The following is a 21,375-nucleotide window of genomic DNA, read 5'->3' as shown; positions in this document are numbered from 1 at the left end:
ACATGCTGGGCCTTGGTCTTCATCTCCTCCTGATGGGTAAATTCTTTGCCTGAGAAGCTCACACACACCCACTGTTTCAACAGTCATGCCCACGAGGCTCTCTTCCAAGTTTAGACATGTCTTCCTTTCTCCCCCAAACCTATTGTACCACCGAAAGTCTGGGGCACTTTTGAACTGACACCCCGCTGCTGCCTCAGTCTGATCTCTTCATCTTCTCTGGAAGAGCGCCCTCTCCACAAGAGGCCACCCCTGTCCCCAGACCTCCGTATTTGCCACCCGTACGCTGTCATCTCTCAAGGTGCCCTGGCTTGAAGCTTGCCCGTCTCCTTTGGCACCTACTCTCTTGGCACTCATGTCTTGTCAATCACTTATCAAGCCTGCCATTCTCGTAACTCTCTGTATAGCGACTCCTTCCTCCCCGCTCCTCTGCCTCCCCAAGTGTCCAGGTCCTTATAATTCTGGACTCTGGCAGTGGGCACCACATGCCACACCCGGAGCTGGTCTCTCCAAGTGCAGACCCTCTCAGACTCACTTAGTGGACTTCCCATCACCTCCTGTCGGTTGAATGTCAGATGAGCACACTATTGGCCCTGGATGGTGGAGAGCCTTGAATACTGAGCTAAAAATTAAAAAACATCTTAAAGTCTGCAGAATAGGCACGGATCCCTAAATTCTGGGGCTCCTTCGTCCTTCAGACTGATTCTGAGAGGATCCTGTATTACAACATCTTAGAATGCCCTGGAGAGAGGGCATCATAGCCTCTGTGTACCTTTCAGACTAAACCAGTGCTTCTCAGCAGAGGGTGATTTTGCCCCCCAAGGGATAGCTGGCAAAATCTGAAGACATTTTTGGTTGTCACAATTGGGGGGGCAGGTGTGACTGGCATCTAGTAGGTAGAGACCAGAGATGCTGCTCAGCTTCCCACATGCACGGGACGGCCCTTACATCTGCCTCAGAATGTCAGCAGAGCCGAGGCAGAGAACCGCTGTTGTAAACCACACATTCTCATGGCGGTGTGGTCGTGCATCAGGAGAAAAATTCTCCCGTCCCTTACCATTTTTGTCTTGGCAGTTTCCAGTTCAGTTAATGTTTCATTTAATTTTGTGGTGAGGCTCTCTGCTCTCAGACTCTCAGCTGTCTTTGTTTTTTGAGTCTCTTCTACCATGGCCAGTGCGTCCTTTAATTTATTATTTAAAACGTCTTCCTTTTGCACTTTCAAATCTATTTCCTAGACAAACAACAAACGTCAAATGAAGAGAAATTCAGGAACAAATACTTCCCCTCGTCTCCCCACGCCCCATTTTCAGACAGGAGGTGAACTTTGCTCCCCTGATCCTTTTTAAGCCCAAAGTCCACGCTTGCTCTGGAAGGTTTCAATTATTTTATGAATGCTCTTTTATATTCAGCTGACATCTGTCTCCTTGTGATTTCTGGTCTCTGAGCTCAGTTCTGTCACCTGGAGCTCATTGAGTAAGTTTTATTTCTCTTTTATGAGACAGCCCTTTAAATATTTGAGGAGGGCTGTCATGTCTCTCTCTAAATCTGTTTTCCAGGATAACGGTGCTGAGTTCCTTCACCCTTTATCACAGGAACTGCCTCCAGAACACTCTTCCACTTTCCTCCTCGGCTGTGGCACAAGGATGACCTCCCCTCCCCCCTCATCTCCCTCCCCCCCGCCCCCCACGGCATAACAGGACGCCAGTCATCTTGTCCTTGCCTACCCTATCCCTCCTCCTGGAACCCATTCTTCCCATCTTGGTTACTATTGAGAAATTCCAGTGTGTGCAGACAACGTGGGGACCTGGCCTAAGGAGATGTTCACGGGGGACCCTGGCAGGTGGCAGGCATCCCACAGAGCAGCCTGTCTTCTACAGCTCACACGGAGACACTCCAGGTGTCCCAGAAAATTCACAACATACTGAGATGTTTTTTTTTATGGGCCATGAAGCTGCCTAAGGGCCGACATGCTGCCTGGCATCTGTTCCTTGCCAGCTGACTCAAGGACAGAAGAACAAAGTTCACTGTTCCCCCGGTCTGAATTTATTTCTCGTCTCCACTTTCTTCTCTTTCTTTTACATAAATCCTATTTTTGCCTGTGTAGATGAAATGACTTTTTCAACTGCTCTTCCGTGTATACAGGTCAAATAGCATGCAAATAAGCAACTCAGTGTCTGAGTGTGTCTTTGACCTTGAAGTTCCTTAGTCTTCCCTGGTAAAGAGGGGGTAGCTGGGGAGGAGACCTATTTCTCCTTGTCTGGTGTGATGCCACCAGCCTGTCTTGAGGGTTGTCACAGACCCCGCCCTCGGATGTCACCACGGTTCTAAGGCTGTTGTTGAGGACATTTCTGGTTGCATTACAGAGTCTAGATGACGATCCTTCGGAAGCATTCATTCTCTCTGGGCTGAGTACTAAGAATGGTTTAATTTCCACGAGCAATTGGTCCATTTCTTCCTGTGAATTGCACAACCAACTGGGCTTCCCTTTTCACGGTAATTGTTAGAATAAAGACTGTGACCCAGTCATTGATTTCATGATACACGCACATATATATATACATATATATTGCATTAGTCTCATTCCTGATCCATTTTATGCCCCAATTAATCTACTCTAAACATTTAATTTCTCCTTTTCTTGTACCCCTAATTGAAGTATTTTATGGAAGATCCCATGGTAAATCACCTGGGGAAATAATGAGGCTGCATTTCTTGGGCTCTCTCTAAGCCTGCAGCGTCACACCTGCACACGGGGCGTCCTACAGAAGCTGATGAGTCTTGCATCGCTTCCCCCAGCCCTGGTCTGCCTTCTCTGGATACACGACAGTTGGTCAAGGCACCCTTTAAAAATGCCCAGGACTGATATGTAATGTGGATGTGGTTTATTGACTCTTGTCTTCCCCGAACAGTGATGTTCCAGGTGCACGAGCATGACCTGGGCTGAAAATGCAGATTCCTGGGCCCACCCCACAGAGAGTGAATTAGAATTTCTGGGGGTGGGGCCCCAGAAATGGGCACTTAAAATAACTTTGCTGGTGATTCTATGCATGCTAATGTTTGGGAAACTTTCTTTGAAGAAAATGATTCAAGATTGACGTGAAGAGATCTTTTTAGTCCTATTTGGTCTTGAAAATCTTTTGAAATTGTATTCACCTGCATGTAAATTTATTGTCAGGTTGTGTGTTTATTGCTTCCTTTGACTTTGAGATATTGGCCATTGTGTGTGTCAGTATGTGTGTGTGCTTCCCTTGTACTGTTGGACCCAGGAAGGGTGAATCACATCCTACAGCTTGGAGGTGCCCAAGGCAGGGTCATGTACAACAACGTCTACCATCCTGTGTCTACTACTCCCAGAAATAATCGTAAATGCGGTTTGATTATGAAGGTGATAATGATGATGACAAGTTCTGGGGAGAAATGACATCAAGGTGATCAGAAGTTCAGGCATCCATATATGGACATCCCCTCCTTTACTCCAGGCAGCCGAGCCCACACAAATCTCAAGGACAGCAGAGAGGGGAGGGGTGACGGTGAAGGATTCAGGAGTCAGATGGTCCTGAATTCAGATTCTGCCCCTTCACTTCCTAGCTGTGAGCTCGTAATAACAAAAGCAGCCAACACACAAACAGCATTCACGGAGTGCCAGGAACTTTTCTGTGTTTCCTGTGTGTATTAGCAATGAAGCCTCACAGCTCGATCAGGTTGATCTATTGGTATCATCTGTATTTCCTAAGTGGAGAAACCAAGGCACAGAGATGGTAAGTAACTTGCCTAGTGTCTCACAGCCAGAGAATGGCAGCGGTGGGATTTGAACCCAGACCTCCTGCCTCCCGAGCCTGCTCTTAACCATGCCGGGCTCCTCCGGGTCTTTCCTCGTTGAGACTCATACCTCTTTCTGCTTGGTTATGCGGTTCTCCAGATCTTGCACCTTTTTCTTTTCCTTCTCGATGGCCTCCTTCGCTTTGTGTTTCTCATAGGCGATGCTGCTCTCTGAAATCTGGAAGTCATCCACAAGTGGTTTGAGGGTGTGCGCACGAGAAAGGAAGGGAAATGACAACACAAAGGGAAGCCAGGATTAGTACTCGTTGAAACCAGTGAGTCAGGGTTTGGGAGCAAGAACTCAAGAAACAGGACGCCCGTTGGAGAGAGAGGTGAGAATCTTGGCACACCCACCATGCTGAGAACCCGGAAGTCACATCTTGGTTAGTCATATGCATTAAAGAGAGTTATTCATCATTCAGGATTTCTGGGCTGGTGTTCAGGAAGTGACATACTGGTGAGTGTTCAGGTCACAAGGCGTTTGATGCTGAGGCACTGAGTACACTGGCATGTGTAGATAGCAATGTGGGCCCTTGTGGGGAAGTACCTGGCTGTTTGAGAGGTTGGCGGTGGGAGAGGCAGAGCGGAGGAGACACCTCCTGTCCCAGCAGACCCGGTGCCTGTGGTATCAAAGGTCACTGGGAGTCTCTCCCCAGTCTACAAAGGCTTGAGTCCAGGGCAGTTTGGAACTGAGAACGAATCCCCCCCCTTCCCCCCGTAGGTCTGATGATGGGGAGGGGCCTGCAACCCAGCCTCCCCCACACAAGCCCCAGGAGGTATGCAGTCAGAATGGGGCTGGAAACTATTGCAGTTATGACTCCATACAAATATAAAGTTCACAAGAAAAATGTTTTAAATATATGCATACATGCATAGACAAAAGACTGGAGAGATATCTACCAACATGTAAATAGTAGTTACTTGGGGGGGAGTTAGGATTATGGCAATTTACATTTTCTTCTTTTCACTAGTCTGTATCTTCTCAATTTCCTTTAGTGAACATGCATTATTTGGCCAAAAAGAAAAACTACTGAGAATTATTCTAGGGAATGCTATGCTGGGCGGTGGGCCCAGCCTTCGGGGATGCGTGACCCTGGAGAAAAGACAACCTTTCTGTTTAGCAGCGTATCAGAGGTCTCCATCCCTGCTCTGCTCTGCACACCGGCCTCGCTGGCCCATCTAGGCTCTGACTCACCTCTTTGCACAGACCTGGTATTTTCCTACTGTCAAGTCCTGCTTAAGACCGTCCAGTCCCCCCTTCCCCACTGCCCGTCTACGTCTTGCCTGTCGTAAGAGGCCCTGTGGGGAGGACTCCTTCCCTTCTCTTATTATTCACTGCTTGATATAATCACAAGTGAAAATAATGATGATACGGACACTTTAAATGCGAGTGTCTGGCAGCGTGCACTGAATGCATGAGTGCATCTAATCCGCAAAGCCCCAGACTGTACCTGCCCAACTATCCCCATTTTACAGGTGAGAACACAGAGGCTAGAAGAAGACAGGTAATGTGCCAAGGTCACATAGACCAGGAAGTGGTGGTGTAAGCTCGGATGCCAGCGCCCTGTCCTAACCACTCTGTCATCAGCCTCTGAACCCTACCTTACCTGTCCTCCTGACTCAAACCCCTATCCAGAGGCAGAGGACAGGCTTATATGTTCACGCTCAGGCTGGCACAGAGCCTGCCCCCTGTCCAGCAGGAGCCTGAGCTTCAAGACCTCACCTCTGGCCCATCTGCATAAGGGACACTCTGGGGACAGCTGCCAACCACAGTTTGGGTCCCACCCCTGAATGAGGCTTGCTCTGTGTGGTGCTTGCTCCCTCACCCACCTGGACTCTGGCCTCAATTCCCTGCACGGGCTGGCACAGTCCCATTGCCAGAGTCTTTGCCTGACTGTCCAGCCCCCCACCCCTTGCTATGTTTACCATCCTCCCCACCCCACCTGGACTCTGACCTCACCTGGGCAGGTGATTCACAATGAACGCACTGACACCTCACAACAAACCTCTAGGGTGGTTTTGTCACTATACTCACATTACAGATGAGGGCACAGAGAGGGCCAGGAGCTTGTCCAGGGTCACACAGCATGTTAGGGCAGAACTGGGATTTGAACCAGAATCGACGCTTTCAGCGCACCAAGCTCTCCTGCCAGACCTCGCTTTGCATACTCTGTGTCTCCTTCCTGCTTTCTTTCCCAGCCCTAATTTGGCTTCCATCTTGTTCCAGCTTTCATTTCACTCCTCACGCCACCATCCCCGTTCCCCTGGCTAACTCAGGTCCCTGTCCTTTGCACTTGGCCACTTTATCCAGTGACATTCTCTATCCCCAGATGCTCCCTTGCGTGCTCCCTCTCCCCTCCAGATCTCACTCAAATGTCACCTCCTCAGAGAGGCCTTCCTTGCTTGCAGGCCACTCTCTAACCCTGTGGAGTCATCCTGTGCATGTGTGTACATGGTTGTACCCCCCTCTACCCTAGAGTGGACACTCTGGGAAGGCACGGGCTGGTCTGTCTTGTGCCTTGGGGCCTGCCTTTCACGGCAGCTCTGGGCCCAGTCCCCAGCTGATGGGGGAGGCTGGATACGGACATCTCCAGCTCTGGTGGGCCTGGCACTCAGACATCCCTCCATGCCCGCCCCCTTGAGGGTGCACTCTTCTCATCCACTCCAGAAGGCAGTCACCCCTGGCACCCGTCTGCTCTGACCACCATGTGGGCTCGTCAGGTTCCTGGCTACTCCATCTCACTGCATGTCTGTGTCTCTCCTCAACTGTCAGTCCAGCGTGAGTCTGCTTGCGCGTGTATGAAGGCAGGCAGCTGGGGCCAGGAGGAGTGTTTTCCTATGGTGCTCATGCCAGACTGCATCATAAATACCTTTTAGTGACAGGGAGGGGGCCGCTGGCTGAGGGACAGACCCAGACTCCACTCCAGGGGTTCCTTTCTGGGGTGCATTTCTCTTCCCTAGGAATTGAGCCTGGAGTGCTGCTTATGCAGAGGCCCTCTGAGTGCGAGGTGCAGTTCTGAGTACTTTGTATCGATTAACTCATTGAATCCTATGAGTCAGGGACTGTTATCACTCCCATGTTACAGATAAGGAAACTGAGGCATGGGAGGTTACCTGATCTGCTCTGGGTCACACAGCGAGTAATAAGTTGTATCAGGTGAGATTGACCCTGTGGAATGGAGGCACTGCCCCGTAAGTGCCCACGTGACCACCACTCCCTATCAGAAACACGGCCTCACGTCTGGCTTCGGAGGCTCTTGCACAGGGCTTTTGGCTACTGCAGCCCACTCTCTCTCTGCGCCTCATACCTCTTTTTGTTGGGTTAAGTGGTTCTCCAGATCTTGAACTTTTCTCTTTTCTGTCTCTAAGGCTTCCTTTGCTTTCCTTTTCTCATAGGCCATGCTGCTCTCCAAAACCTGAAAATCAATGACCAGTCTTTTTGGTTGCCCTGTACATTTCGGGGAGAAACTGCTCATTGTGGTGGTAAGGCTAATGCTAATAGTAAGAGCTACACTGTTGGGGGTTGGTCTGACCTGCCAGGGCTCATGGCCAGCACCCCACTCACAGTTTACTCTCACAGCAACCTTGTCAGAGAAGTTAGTGGCCCCATTTTATAGATGAGGGAAACGAGGAACAGAAAGTTGGTGAGAGCCCCAGGGTCATGCAGTGTGTTAGCGGTGACGCTGGGATTTGAAGCCTGCGCTGAAGGAAAGCGCATTGCCTGCACCCGGAGGCCCTGAGAGGCAGCAGACAGATAGAGGGAGCCAGACCTGCCTTATATTGGGGCCTGAGCTCTTATCACCGTGCCAGGCAGCCTCCCTGATAAGAAGAAGAATCTCATCAACAATGGGATTTCCCAGGATTGAAATAAATCTCTTAATAAAGAATCAAGTCTCAAGAGGAGGGCAGTGTATTGAATTAATGAGCCACAACATACCAGTTTCTAGAAGGGCGGGGGGTGAACCTCGCAAGCAAAGCTCTGGTAGGATGCGGGGAAGAAAGTGTGGTTAGGTGATCGTCATCAAGAAATTTTATTTAGGAAATTATCTGCTGATAAGCTACCCAGTTAAATGGCCTCAGTGCAAATCACTGAGGGATATAAATTGCCAGCAAGGCCCCTGTTTCTAATCATTGCAAGCAAGTCAACTTTCAAGTGGGTTGTTGTGTTTTAAACACCAGCTTGACTGTCCGGTGTCTGGAACTTGGAACATGGTTTCCATTATAACTGGTGGTCTGGGTCCCAGACTAACGTGCCTGAAGTATTTAATCCACAAAATGGCTGGAATGCTATATATTTTTTGCAGTGAAAAGTCATTTAAAAAAAACCCCAGCACTCAGCTGTCACAATACCAGCCCCACACAAAGGAGACAGGCAGTGATATTATGGGAGCCTCACATTAATTTGAACATCTGAGCCGGGTTTCTGGATAAGACATTTTCCTGTAATTTGTGAAAGGGACTTCCAGGCTCTTTCCAGTGACTTAGGGTTGGCGCCACTGCATCTGGTCTCACGTCTACACTCGGGACTTTCATCTCAGTGGCTCCCTGCACACCTCACACACAGGCCCTGTCCCCCAGCCGCTTTACTCTGAGTTTCTAGGAAGGTAACGGGAATGGACGTTACCTCAAAAGCCACATTATGACCTAGTGATTCTCTTGTCCTTAAAGATTTGCTTGATAATGTGGCAGAAGGTCTAATAAAAAGAAAAATTAAATAACCGTTTGAGGTTGACGGATGTCTGTGTTTGGGACTCTTCTCTTAGATTCCCCCGTCGGGACACCATAAGAAGTTCTGCTGAGAGAAGTGGGCTGACATTTCCTAGGCCGGGGTGACCCAGCCACAGCTCCTCTCTGCAACAAGGGTGTCCCCCATCACGCTGTCCTTTACATCTCTCTCTGGAAGTCCCCTATGACCTTGAAATCTCTCAATTCGAGGGCCTTCCCCAGCCATGAGCTGTTGACCTCTGGGTGGCATTTGGCCCCAGTAAGCCCCTGGGAGACCTTCCTCCTTGTCACCACCCCTGGAGAAATAACTCAGGGTCTGGCCTCAGTGACACTGTTTACAGAGGGCTGCAGAGCACAGCTGCATGGAGACCCCATGTGAGACGCCAACACATAAACATGTCCCCTTCCTGAAGCAGATCAACAGGCTCTGCCCAGCCGTCTCCTTTCTCCCCCAGTGGTGGGTGGGCAAGGATGTCACTGTGAGGAGTGAGGGTGGCTTGGGGTTGAAGCAAACAAGTGCCTCAACAGAAGTAGAAATAGAAGATAATAACAGCTACCGTGTACTAAGCTACCGCTCAGGAACACTTCATGTTACATTCTCTCTAATCCTCTCAGCCACCCTTTCTCAAAGGCAGGCATTGAGAGACCTGCTGTGGCCAGCAAGCGGCCCAGGAAGGATTTGAACCCATGTCTCCTCGGGCTGCACGCCTGCATCCTTCACTGCTGTGCTGCCTCAGGATTGAAGAGCCAATGACAGCATTATATGGAACAGACTCAGGGACCTGAGCGTGACCACAAGGAAGATGTGAGTCAGCGACGTAATAGAGCTGTCCCAAAAGCGAGTTTGGACACATCAATAGAAGTACATCTTCAACAGGAAAGAGGAGGGTTCGGCCCTAGGCCACATGGCTGGAGAATGGCGTCTGGTCCTGGCTTCCACTTTAGGAAGATAATAGATGATGGGATGCAGGCTCAGATGCCTGCAGAGGCCAGACAGATACCAAAACGAAGTGGGCTTTGTTGAATGCAACAGGGGACAGTGAGGATTGTGGGTAACTGCTGCTACTTGGTTCACCTCCAGCCCATTTTTGCCAAGTGGGAAGGAAAGCCAGATTTTTTTTGACGTTTTGAGAGAGGATGGAAATCTGGACTTTTAAGTAAATTTTATAAATTCAAACTGAAACACTCTAGGGCCAAACATAACATGTCCACAGGCCCTTTCAAGCGGGGAGCTGCCAATCTGTAACTTCGGGAGAGCAGAGCAGGTCAGAGGAGGGGACCCCAGCCAGGCTCTAGTCCTGTGAGGCAGGTAAGGAGAAACAAGGGCATTTGGGTCTGGAGAAGAGCAGCTGCCTCTCTTTCTAAGCACCTGAAAGATTTTTACGTGGACGAGGAAGTAGACAGGTCTTATAGGGGCCCGGGTGGCAGGTGGAGGATTGACACCCTTCTGGGAGAAAGGGCGATTTAACTCAACCTAAAGGAAGACTTTTCTGCCAGCCCAATGCATTGACCTGGGGATGGACTGCCTGGGCTGTAGAAAAGTCCTTGCTGCTGGAGGCTGCATGATTTTAGGATGTTGTTGGAGGATTCACACAGCCCTGAAGCCCCAGGACTCTGTAATCCCTCCATTTTTATGCTTTGGGAGGTATTCTCCGTGTAGAAGATAATCGTGTCACCAACTAGTCTCCTAGGCCCCACCTACGAGTGTATTTTACACTGTTTACAATTTTTCCAGCTGGTTGTCAAGGCTACCTCCCTAGGGTTCTCTCCTAGAGTCCACCATGCTTCTTCCCAGAGTGGTTGAGCCCTCCCAAGGACAACTTACTCCAGGAAAGCTCTGCCACACTCTACCCCCCCTCATCTGTGGTTCTGCGCTTACTTCCACGGCCCTCTAGCGGGTTTGGGCTCGAGCTGACTCTGTCTCCCCGACTGCATACCTCCTTCTGGCGGGTCAGGCAAGTCTCCAGCTCTCGAACTCTGATCTGTTCTTTCTCTAATGCTTCCTTGACTCTGGTTCTCTCTTGAGTAAAGCTCTCCTCCAAAGCCTGCAAGCCAATGACTGTTCTTTAATACACAGAGTTACCACGGCAGAATCTGGACTCTGCGCCAGGCACTGAAACGGGTTATCGCTTCATAACTCACAACCACGCCACAGGAGACGGTGGGCAGTGAAGGCCTGAGATCTGGAGTTGGCAGGCCTAGATCAGAGCCCCAGGTCTGTTCTTCCTGGCGGCATGGCCTTGGTTTGGGCCCAGACCGACTCTCTCCCTGAGCTGCGTACCTTCTTGTGGCGGGTTAGGCGATTCTCCAGCTCTTGCATTCTCTTCTGTTCTTCCTCTAATGCTTCTTTTGCTCTGTTTTTCTCTTGAGTAAAGCTCTCCTCCAAAGCCTGAAAGTCAATGGCTGTTGTTTAATAGACACAGTTACCATGGCAGAATCTGGACTCTGCACCAGGCACTGCGATGGGTTATAGCTTTATAACTCACAACCACCCCACAGGAGACGGTGGGCAGCACAGCCTCGAGCTAAGAGTGTGGCGTCCACACTCAGCAGGCTCAAGCTTTACTCAGAGCATGGGGTCTGGATTAGAGCCCCAGACCCGCCCTTCCTAGCTGTGTGGCCTTGGGCAAGTGAGAAGCTACAGGAGTCTCCTTCCCCTATCTATACAGTGGGGACAGTAATAGTGCTTCTTGTATTGGGTCGATGTGAGGAGCAGATGGGATGATGAACGTGAAATGCCTGGCACATGATGACCATTCGTCAATAAGGGCCGGTCATTTTTCTGTCATCTCTACCTCGCAGAGGAGGAAATAGAAAAGAGAGATTAAGGAATCTGTCTGATTACTGGTTAAGTCATATGAGCAGGGATTTGAACCCTGGACCATTTGACTCGAGAGCCTGTATTCTAAATCAAGGCTTGGTAAACTATGGTCTACGGGCCAAATCTGGTTCTCTGCCTGCTTTTTGTAAATAAAGTTTTATTGGAACACCTGCATGGTCATCATTTGTGGATTGTCTGTGATTGCCTTCGCACTACAACAGAAGGGCTGAGCAGTCCCCACAGACTGTATGGCCCACAAAACTGAAAATATGTGCAGTCTGGCTCTTTCTGGAAAAAGCTTGCCGACCTCTGGTGCAAACCATTATTATGTGCACAAATCGGGTGAATGTTGTTGACAGATCTTAATAAGAAAGAATGTTAGCTCGATAAAGGAACTTAACATTTCTTACCATTGAAAGAGAGTCCTCAAACAAGTAAAGATCCATGAGAAGGAGCGTGATTAATGAATTTTGACACACACACTTTTAGAGACGGTGAGGGTGACGCTGTTATATGGCATGAGGAAGGTTCATTTAAAATTGGGGCACCTGGTGCTAAAGTCTGGGATGACACTTTCAGATGAGTCCCTGGGGTCACGGTGATCAACACTAAATGTCTGGGAATGATGACCCTTGATGGGACAATGATGAACATGAGCGGTGTCACCGTCTGTCTGGGTGAGAACCTGACCCTGTTTCCCCCCCTGGAGGGGGTGGTGTGAGCTGACGTTTGTTGTGTTTTAAAGGGGTTTGATGCCAGCCCTTGAAACCCTGTCTCTGTCAGGACCAATGTCCTAAGTAGGCGTCTGGGAGGCTCGGGCCGGTGCACAAGGCACTGTTGGACACAGTGGGGCTGAAATATCAGGCTACCACCATGAGAAAAGTTAATCCAAAATTAAAAATAAAAGAAGACGTTCGGAAAGGGAGAAGTTAATCAGCGAGGAGGGAGGAAGCAGGTGGAGAGTATGTGAAGCTTTACTGTTTTTTAATTTTCTTTCCTGGTTTTATTTTCCTATCACTAATGTTGCCTTGAAGTGGATCAGAAGTGATTTTGGTCACGTGGTTCTTCCTTTTCAATCTTTTATTTCACCAAAGACAGAAAGGCAGAGAAAGAGGCAAAGAGAAGAAGAGACGGAAGGAAGAGAGAGATTTCTTGAGGTAACCGGGCACGAATTGGAGGATGAAATGAAACCAGGCAGAGGTCTCTGCCTCTTGGAGGGGTCTGGAAAGTATGTGTGTGTGTGTGTGTGTGTGTGTGTGTGAGACAGAGAAGGATGGTCCAAGCCGAAGTCACGGAGCTTCGACCGATAAAAGATGGAGGAAGCATCAGGTCTAGTCCTCCTCAGGGTAAGAACGGAGGTGCTGGGGAAGAGTTGGGGTCCAGTGGGTCTGACGCTGCTGTCCTGACGTGGGTGGGAGGGGGGTCAGCATGAAGCGGTTGGCAGCTGTGGCTGCACATTGGAACCACGTGGAGCGCTTACAAATCCGAATGAGTCACACCCTCACCCCGACTAGATCAGAACTGGGGGTGTGGGGAGCGGTGCAGGGCAGTAGTATTCTTCAATCTCCTGAATGACAAAAGGGCAGCCGAAGTCATGAGCCACTGATCATGAGAGGATGGCAAGAAGATGGTTAAAATCATGGTGGTCCCTGAATAGCAAAAAGGGCCAATTCTAGGACAGTGATGAGAATCGCCTCCTTAAATGCTGTTTCCTGGCCTTCCCCAGAGGTTCTGGTTCAGTGGGTTTGGGGCGGAGCCCACGAATCTGTATTTTTAACCCGTGTCCAGGTGGTTCTTATCAGGCAACTATGGGAAAATTTTTCTCTGAGACTTTGCTGCTGAAAACGTGGTCTGTAGACCAGTGCTTGTCAGACCAGCCGGGAGCTTCCTAGAAATGCAGACTCCCAGACTCCATCCCAGACCTGCTGAGTCAGAATCTGCATGGTAGCAAGATTCCCAGGGCGCCTGGAGCACCCTTGAGCTTGAAAGGCACTGCTGTAAAGTATCCTCTAATTGGCTTGGTTTCTAGAAAAGTGAATAGCAATTTTGGCCATTTGTTTTCCCTGATATGCATAAAGGAACAGCAAAAGGCTGAAATACACATGCGTAAAGAGAAAACAAGACTGAAATAAATATGTATAAAGAGAAAGCAAAAGGCTGAAATAAATATGACGTTGGTCGTGCACACACGTAGAAACAGTCTGTGAGACACACACCAGGACTGGTAGTGACGACGCGGATTTGGAAACAAATGAGGTATCCTTTCTAGAAATTTCAATAACCTTGCCTATTCAAGTTGATTTTGCTCTGAGTTTGAGAATTCGAGCCCCATGTTAATTCCTCTATCGTTCACCCCATTTAAATAATTGAGTTCCACACACCAAACAAGGAGTTGCGGAGGTGTCTCCATCTAAGTACATGCTCTTGATTTCTCACAGAAAAGGCCACTTCCTCAGTTTCCAGGAGTAAAGGAAATGACAGGGACCTTACCGCCTTCTCTTCCAGCAGCCACTTGACTTTGGCTTTCAGCTTCTCCTCTTGCTGTAGCCTTTCCTCGTTCAGCTTCTCCTTCTCTGCCAGGTGCTCCCGCAGCTTTTCTTGTAGCAAAGCCTGCTGAGTTTCCTGAGAACTGCTGATCTTTATCTGAAATGAGAAGAAAGGGCGCTGAGGATGATGGGGGACAGGACTAACTGAGGAGTCATTTCCACGTTGTTCTTTTACAAGTTGTTTGCCTTTGTGGGGAGGGACAAAGGTTTACACAAAACTTTCTTAAAAATAAAGAAAAACTATGCTTAACCTAGCTACCAGAAGGAAAGCAGTAGAGTACAGTGGTTAAGAGCCTGGATCTATATAGCACATCAGCTCTAGTTCTTTCTAGATGCTTCTTCATTTAAAAAATGAGGTTAATCATAGTATCTACCTCTTAGAGTTTTAAGGATTAAGTGAGATAATGATGGAAAGCTTTAAGCACAAAGTAGGTGCCCAGTAAATGGTAGCTAGAATTATTTGTTATTTGCTGAATGTACGAGAAAAAGCAGTGAGCTAGGGTCAGAAGACCTGAGCTTTTGTCTTGATTCTTCCACCAACTAGCTGTGTGACGTTGAAACAGTTACCTAGCCTCTCAACTTCGAGGTCCATATCTGTAAAATAAGGAAAATGGACTAGATCAGGGGTTGACAAACTACTGTCAGCAGGCCCAATCTGGTCCACCACCTGTTCTTATAAATAAAGTTTTACTGGAACAGGGGCATGCCCATCATGCTCATTCGTGTATGTGTTGTCTAGGGCTCCTTTTGCTCTGCAACAGCAGAGTCGAATAGGTGACAGAGACTGTATGACCTGCGAAGCATAAAATATTTAATATCTGGTCCTTTACAGAAAGTTTGCTGGCTCCTGGACTAGCTGGTCTCTGTGGTTGAGCACAGTGGGGGTCCCAAGATTCCCGTGTTTTTGGCTGTGTAAGTTGCAGTGCCCATCCATATCCTGCCATCTGACGCTGAACTCAGCCATGTGACTTGCTTTGGCCAATGGGATGTTTGCAGACATAACACCAACAAAGGGGGATTGAAAAGCACTCTGTGATTGGGCCTGCTTTCTCTTGAACCTCTGCTAACCATGGAAACATAGCCAGGCCAGCCTGCTGGAGGCTGAGGACACGTGGAACAGAGGAGAGCTGCTCCCGCTGAGGCCAGCCTAGATTGACCAAGGGCAGGCCAACACAGACACGTGAGCAAGCCCATCCAAGACTAGCGGACCTACTGAGGGGCTGACTCCAGGCATGTGATCAGGGAACAGTAATTGTGGCATGTCACTCAGGTTTTGTGGGTGTTCATTATTCAGCATTATTATGGCAACAACTACCAGGGTGATTCGATCCCTAAGGATCATTTTGACTCTAAAATGTTGACATCATGTAAATTGTGGTAATTCTGCTGCCTGTATTGTGGCCAGCTATACTTCTTCCATGGCATTTAACAAACACAATTTTCAAGGTCTGATGGCACTTAAGCCATTGTGGTTTTTGAAAAGAGGAAAACCAGCATCCTGTGTGTGGCCTGGCCCTCCTGGGAGGGCCCAGTCACCCTGTCTGAATCTCTTCATGTGCAAACGGAGATAACGTTTCACTTCTTGGAGGTTGTGGACCAAGGAGCTACCAGAGAAATCAGGGTTAAATGCACAGCGCTGCAGAACTACCAAGGAGAAGCTGAAATGAACGTACGAAGCTAAAAGATTTACCTGAAGTTCCTGGGTCCGGCTCGTAATTTTTTTATAATGTTCCAGAAGATACTTCAGATACAAAGACAATCCTTAAAAAGAGAAGCAAGAAGAAGGTAAGTACTGATTCGATTCATCGCCTTCCCTTTCTGAATGTCTTCATAGAGTTTGCCAACAGGTGGATGAGGGCAACACTGCCCTCCGATCAAAAAAACATGTTTAAGAAAAAGAAAGAAAAGAAAACGTGAGTTGCCATCCAACTTGTGGTTTTGAAATGGTTGTTCAGCCTCGGTTGGGCTCAAAGCCAGTTTCTTTTTGGAGGTGGGAAGTTAAAAACCATCAACGGAACACCTACTAAGTGTCCACTGTGTGCAAAGCCGTGAGCTGAGTGCAGGCGGGATGGTAGGAGAGACATGGTCTAAGTGCCTGATAGGAAACATGCAGTGACTCCAGGTAGCATGACAGTCACTGCTGAAGGACTGGGAGAGAGTGGGCGTCTCAGAAGATGAGGGATCATTCACTTGGAGAGATCACAGAAAGCTACCTGCCCGAGAAGCCACTGGGTGTGGGCAGAATTCAGAGCAGGAGGGGAGAGCATTTCAGAATGGAGGATGTGGAGGGCCGAGTGCTGGCCCCCAAAGATATCCAGGCCCTCGTCCCTGGAATCTATGAATGTCACCTGATAGGGCAGAAGGATTTCTGCAGATGTGATAAAGTTAAGGATCTTGAGATGAGGGGATTATCCTGGATTTTCTGGGTGGACCCAATGTAATCACACAGGTTCGCATAAGAAGGAGACAAAGGGAGATTTGACTACAGACAGGCAGAGGAGAAGGTGATATAACAGAAGCAGTGAGAGATTTGAAGATGCGACATTCCTGGCTGTGAAAACGGAGGACCATGAGCCAAGGAACACCAGGAATAAAGCTCTAGAGACTGAAAAAGGCAAGGAAATGGATTCTTTCTTGGAGCCTCCAGGAGGGACCAGTCCTGCCAACGCCTTGGCTTTGGCCCACTGATACTGATTTTGGACCCCCGGCTTCTGGAACTTAGAGACTAAATAAATACGTGTTGTGTTAAGCCACTGAGTTTGTGGTAAATTTGTTACAGCAGCCATGGGAAACTCACAGGGGGTGGAAGGCAGGTAGGGAGGTGGGCAATGCAGTGCATATCCCGGAGAGTGCTGCGCTGAACTGGGCTGGAGCAGATCATGGGAGGCGGGAGGAATAGAAACGGGAGTTCGGCTGGAAGGTCAATTTGTGGCAGGCCTAGAACGTTAGCCTAGAATGTGGAAACCTGATTTAAACATCATTGAAATGTATGACGTGTGCCCTACGTACCTGGCCCTCCACTAAGCAATCAATGCATCACCCCACTGTATCGTCCGATCATCGCCCATTTTACAGATGGGGCAGATGGGCTCTGAGACACGTGGCTGCTGAACGCCACACAGCTGGCAAAGGGCTGAACCTGGACTGGGGCTCAAGTTGGTGTGACTCCAGGGCCTGAGTCACTGCTATTTCAGCTGCTGATGAAGCACCGAATTGGCTTGTTGCACAGTAGGGTTTTTTCTTTCCCTTTCTTTCAGAAAAATAACTGGGATGCATCAGAGAGGAAGGAGCTAGCAGGGTTTCTTAACTGTAGCATTATTGGTATGTCAGGCTAGACAATTCTGTTGTGGGGTGTCTTGTGCACTGTAGGATGGTTAGTTAGTAGCATCCCTGGCCTCTATCCACTGGGTACCAGGAGCATCCCCCACCCCAGATGATAATAAAAAATGTCTCCAGACATTGCCAGGTGTCTCATAAATCAGAGGTAAAATCTCCTCTGATTTGAAGGCAGGGAACTTGGCTAAGAGCCCCAGGGACCTCCAGGTCTTCAGTGCTGATGTTCTAAATTAGGGTGGGAGAAGCAGGGATAAGAAAAGAGAGAAAGCCTTTTTTAGGGGTGGAATGGTGGCCCCACCGTCAGTCAGAGGAGGAGACAGGTTGGGGTGGTGTGGGGCTCCGGGAGAGGGGAGGAGCTGCCAAGCTCAGTGTTAGACGTGTTGAATTTGAGGTTCTAGGACTCCAAGGAGAGGTGGTCAGCAGAGAGCTGGACATGCTTGGCTGGCAGCCCAGCTTATGCAGGGTCTTCATGTGAATTAGGAAAGAGCACCCTTCCTCCTGGTGGACATGGCCCCAGTCAGGTGCCCCCCAGCTGCTGCCTTGGCTGGGCTCCCTTATGGGGCACCCAACCTGCACTCCTGGTCGTGGCAGCCCAGCATGCGGAGATCGCCAATTGGCCACCACTGCATGGGAGTGGCTGTTGCAGCACCGGGAGTGGGGAGTTCCTTCATGAGAAAGGAGATAAGACTGGGGAGCCCCAGGACTGCACAGGAGGAAACAACAGGGGCAGGAATTGGTGAAAGGGGCTGAGAACAAACAGAGAAGATCAAGATCAAGGGCGTTGGGTAGGCCGGAGAGAATACAGGCTGGGGAAAGATGGCGGGCGGGCCAGCGCAGGATCGCTCCATGTCAGTTACTTGGCAGGGACAAAGCAAAGAAGCAAACACAAGGCAGGACGTTGGCAGTGAAGACAGAGGGTGAACACGCTTCTTTAAGGTCATCGTGAGACAGGACCGTGAGTAGCAGAAAAGGAGCTAAAGAAGCAGCACGTGCCAGTGAAGAATTACCATCTTGGAGTTCGTGTTTGATGGCAAAGAGAAGGAATAAGAGAGAGAAAGGCTGAAGGTGCCTCAGGAGGTTGTAATTCAGGACATTGTGCACATTTCCCTGGGAGGGAGAGAGAAGGGGAGACACGGGGCGGGAAGAGCTGCATTTGGAAGGAGAGCATAAGCGGCAAAGATGGAGGGCAGGGAGAAAAGATGGGCACAGAGGGAGAAAGGAAGGGGGTAAACCTGCTCACGCCTGGGGCCTTAACCTCCGACAATGCAACCTTCTGAGAATTTCCAGCATGGAAGAGTAAGAATATCATAATAATAGCTATAAGTATTAAGCACCCACTGTGTGCCAGGCACCATGCCAGGAGTTGACACATGATATTTTCTAATCATTATCAACAACCCAGCAAAGAGATGTGTGTGCATTTACAGGTAAGACAACAGAAGCTCAGCAAGGTTGGGCTACAGGTCTGGCAAGTGGTAGGATCAGAATTCAGACCTCGGTCTGTCATTGACTTTTACAAGACAGAGGAGGCTCAAGGGGAAAGGGTTGGGTTGGCTGTTGTGAAGTGTGCGTGGGGAGAGGTGCAGGGGGAGGATACAGGGGCAGGGGAGGCGAGGTGGTCTGGGTGGTGTTGGCTTGGGTCACAGGAACCAGGTGAGTACATGGATTTGCAGTGGTTCACCTGGGATGGGTCTGGGATTGTGTTCAGCTGCAACCTGTGACCCAGGAACCCAACGCGAAGGATCAAATCAGGGGTAGGATCCAGAGAGGATGAGGAAGAGAGGGCGTCCAGGATGGTGAAGCCGAAGAGGGAGTGTGTGACTACGTTTCTAGATTTGATGACGAACTATAATCATAACGGACTCCCCTCTGGTAGAAGGAACAATTCTTATATTTCTGGTTATAAAAGTTATATGTGCCTATTACAAAAATCCAAACATTACAGAAATCCATAACGTGGAAAGTGTTCACTGCTGTATCTTTACTGGCCAGCAATAAAAAGTGGTTGAATGGTCAAGTGAAAGGAAAGATCTGAGACAATCCACCATGCTGGGGTAATACGCTCAACAATTTTATGTCGTTTTTTTCCACCAGATTTTTCTTTTGATCAGATACTGACATTAAAAAACAAACAAACAAACAAAAAAATGGGAGTACACTATGCATATTGTATTACAATTTGCTTTTTAAAAAAATACTGCATATCTTGGATATCTGAGAAAGAGATTTTCTATGTATGCAGGGAAGGCTTTTATTTGTAACAAAGTCTTGCAGAAGTGACATAAACCAATGAGCTTGCAAAGAAAAATGCAGTCCTTCTTTCCCTTATCAAAAGGAGCTGAGAAAGCAGGCGGGAGGAGTAGGGAGCTAACTTCCAAGGTTCCTCCTTAGGCGTTGCTTATCTTCCCAGCTGGACCCCACGGCTAATTCTTCACCAATCAGATCTTCAGTGGCAGCCCCAGCCTTCTGGGCTGCTCATGACATCACCCAGTACAAGTGGCTTCCCTCTTCATTTACAAGACCTGGATTCCCCTAGGGGACTTATTTCAGGTTTACAGTCCTAGCTTGTTAGGTATATTTTATGTCTTAGGACAGTATTCTAACAGGCAGGCAGCACGGTGGTTGAGAGCAGGGGCTTTGAGGTCAGACGGACCTGGGCTGAGTCCCAGCTTTACCAGTTGGCAGCTGGGACTCAAGGTCCATTGTCATGACTCTAGGAAGGAGGCCTGGGAAAGGCTATTTTTGGGTTCAACCCAACCGAGTGCTGACGGTGGCTAAGAAAATCCCCTTTGCTGACAAATGGAGATGGGCAGGGGTTGCAGGTAAAGTCACCTTGGTGTGCATATACCCATCTGGCTGCCACCCACATTTAGGCCACATTAAATCAACAAAGATTTGAGGCTGACGATGATGGCAGCTCCCTTATTATGGCTTACTTGGACGCAGGCTCTACGATTGTGTGTGTGTGTGTGTGTGTGTGTGTGTGTGTGTGTGTATTTGCGTGTGTGCATCACATCGTTTAATCCTCACAACAACCTTATGAGATTTTATCCCCATTTTATGGACAAGTAAACAGAGGCACAGAGAAGTCAAGTAACTTGCTCCCACAACTAGTAAGTGCAGAGTTGAGATCCAGAGCTCGGCAGCTGGTATCCAAGCCCAGACACGGAATCATTCTGCTGTGATAACGCAAATGGGGCTTTCCGTGGACATGGCTCGTGGTGTTCCCCTTAGGGAACAAAGATGCTTAGCTCTATCTCTGCCCAAGTTAATGACAGAACCTGTCCTCGAGGAGCTGGGCCTGCACCTGGTACCCTTCTGGGTCATCAAAGGGAGGGTGGTGTCACAGAAAAGGCACAGGCATTAGGGTCACGATGACCTCGGTCTGAATCCCGACCCTACCATGTATCAGCTGCCTGACCCTGAGCAAGTTTCTTCATGTCACTGAGACTCAGTGTCTTTATCTGAGAAACAAAGCCAAGAATTGTCCCTAGCTCACTGGGTGGTGGGAGGATACAAGCACACAATGCACATAGAAAACGGAACACAGAGATAAGTACGCAGGAGAAGCTAAATAAACCATTCAGGTTCCTCTCGGGAGCTGGGAACACAGAAGTCTCTGAGGAGTGTTTGTGGATGGTGATCAATGACTGGGGACCCGCTGCTGGCCTCTGCAACGGAAAGCACCCTGAATCCCTTATCACAATGGAATACTCATGAGAACAGTTTTTGAGCCCGTCTCTTCATTTCTAAAGTGAGAATGATGGTACCTGCCTCAGAGACGGACTGAGACGACTTAGAACAGTATTTAGAATCTAAGTGCTCAGTAACGGCTGGTGACCACCATCGTCTCCACCATCACCATCATCGTCCTCATCACCATGGAATCACTGTCACCACCACGACCATCAATCGCCATCCTCGCCATGACCGTGACAGTCGTCCTCACCATCATTGCCCTCTCCCCCCCACCCCGCCCGGCCGCCTCCTCCTCGTGTAGATGGCTCTTGGCTAGGAATTCAGTACAGTGGCACCTACACACCGAGTACACGGAACACTCAAGCGCATCTCCTTTTCGCATCCTTTGGGACCTTGCCATAACGTTGCTTGTACTGGAAGATAAATGACCTT

At 49.0% G+C, this 21,375-nt stretch overlaps 1 protein-coding gene across 13 annotated transcripts in view; it reads right to left on the bottom strand.

Moving 5' to 3' along the window:
• Positions 1 to 21,375, bottom strand: part of FHAD1 (forkhead associated phosphopeptide binding domain 1) — a 121,513-nt gene that overhangs the window by 29,905 nt on the left and 70,233 nt on the right. For 11 of the 13 annotated variants that reach the window (XM_088790149.1, XM_088790147.1, XM_088790141.1 and 8 more), the window contains 7 exons: positions 15,599 to 15,669; positions 13,853 to 14,005; positions 10,823 to 10,930; positions 10,479 to 10,586; positions 7,125 to 7,232; positions 3,887 to 3,994; positions 1,055 to 1,228 (listed from right to left, as the gene is read on the bottom strand). In XM_088790149.1, coding sequence (XP_088646275.1) covers positions 1,055 to 1,228; positions 3,887 to 3,994; positions 7,125 to 7,232; positions 10,479 to 10,586; positions 10,823 to 10,930; positions 13,853 to 14,005; positions 15,599 to 15,669 — 830 coding nt within the window. The remainder of the gene's footprint in view (positions 1 to 1,054; positions 1,229 to 3,886; positions 3,995 to 7,124; positions 7,233 to 10,478; positions 10,587 to 10,822; positions 10,931 to 13,852; positions 14,006 to 15,598; positions 15,670 to 21,375) is intronic. The other 2 variants (XM_088790148.1, XM_088790150.1) reach the window with 1 other exon arrangement.

Source organism: Rhinolophus sinicus, chromosome 14 (genome assembly GCF_057876585.1).
Source record: "Rhinolophus sinicus isolate RSI-liver-muscle chromosome 14, RSI-T2T, whole genome shotgun sequence".
NCBI lineage: Eukaryota > Metazoa > Chordata > Mammalia > Chiroptera > Rhinolophidae > Rhinolophus > Rhinolophus sinicus.
Note: the sequence above shows the minus strand (reverse complement) of the source record. Positions and strands in the feature narration are given on the sequence as shown.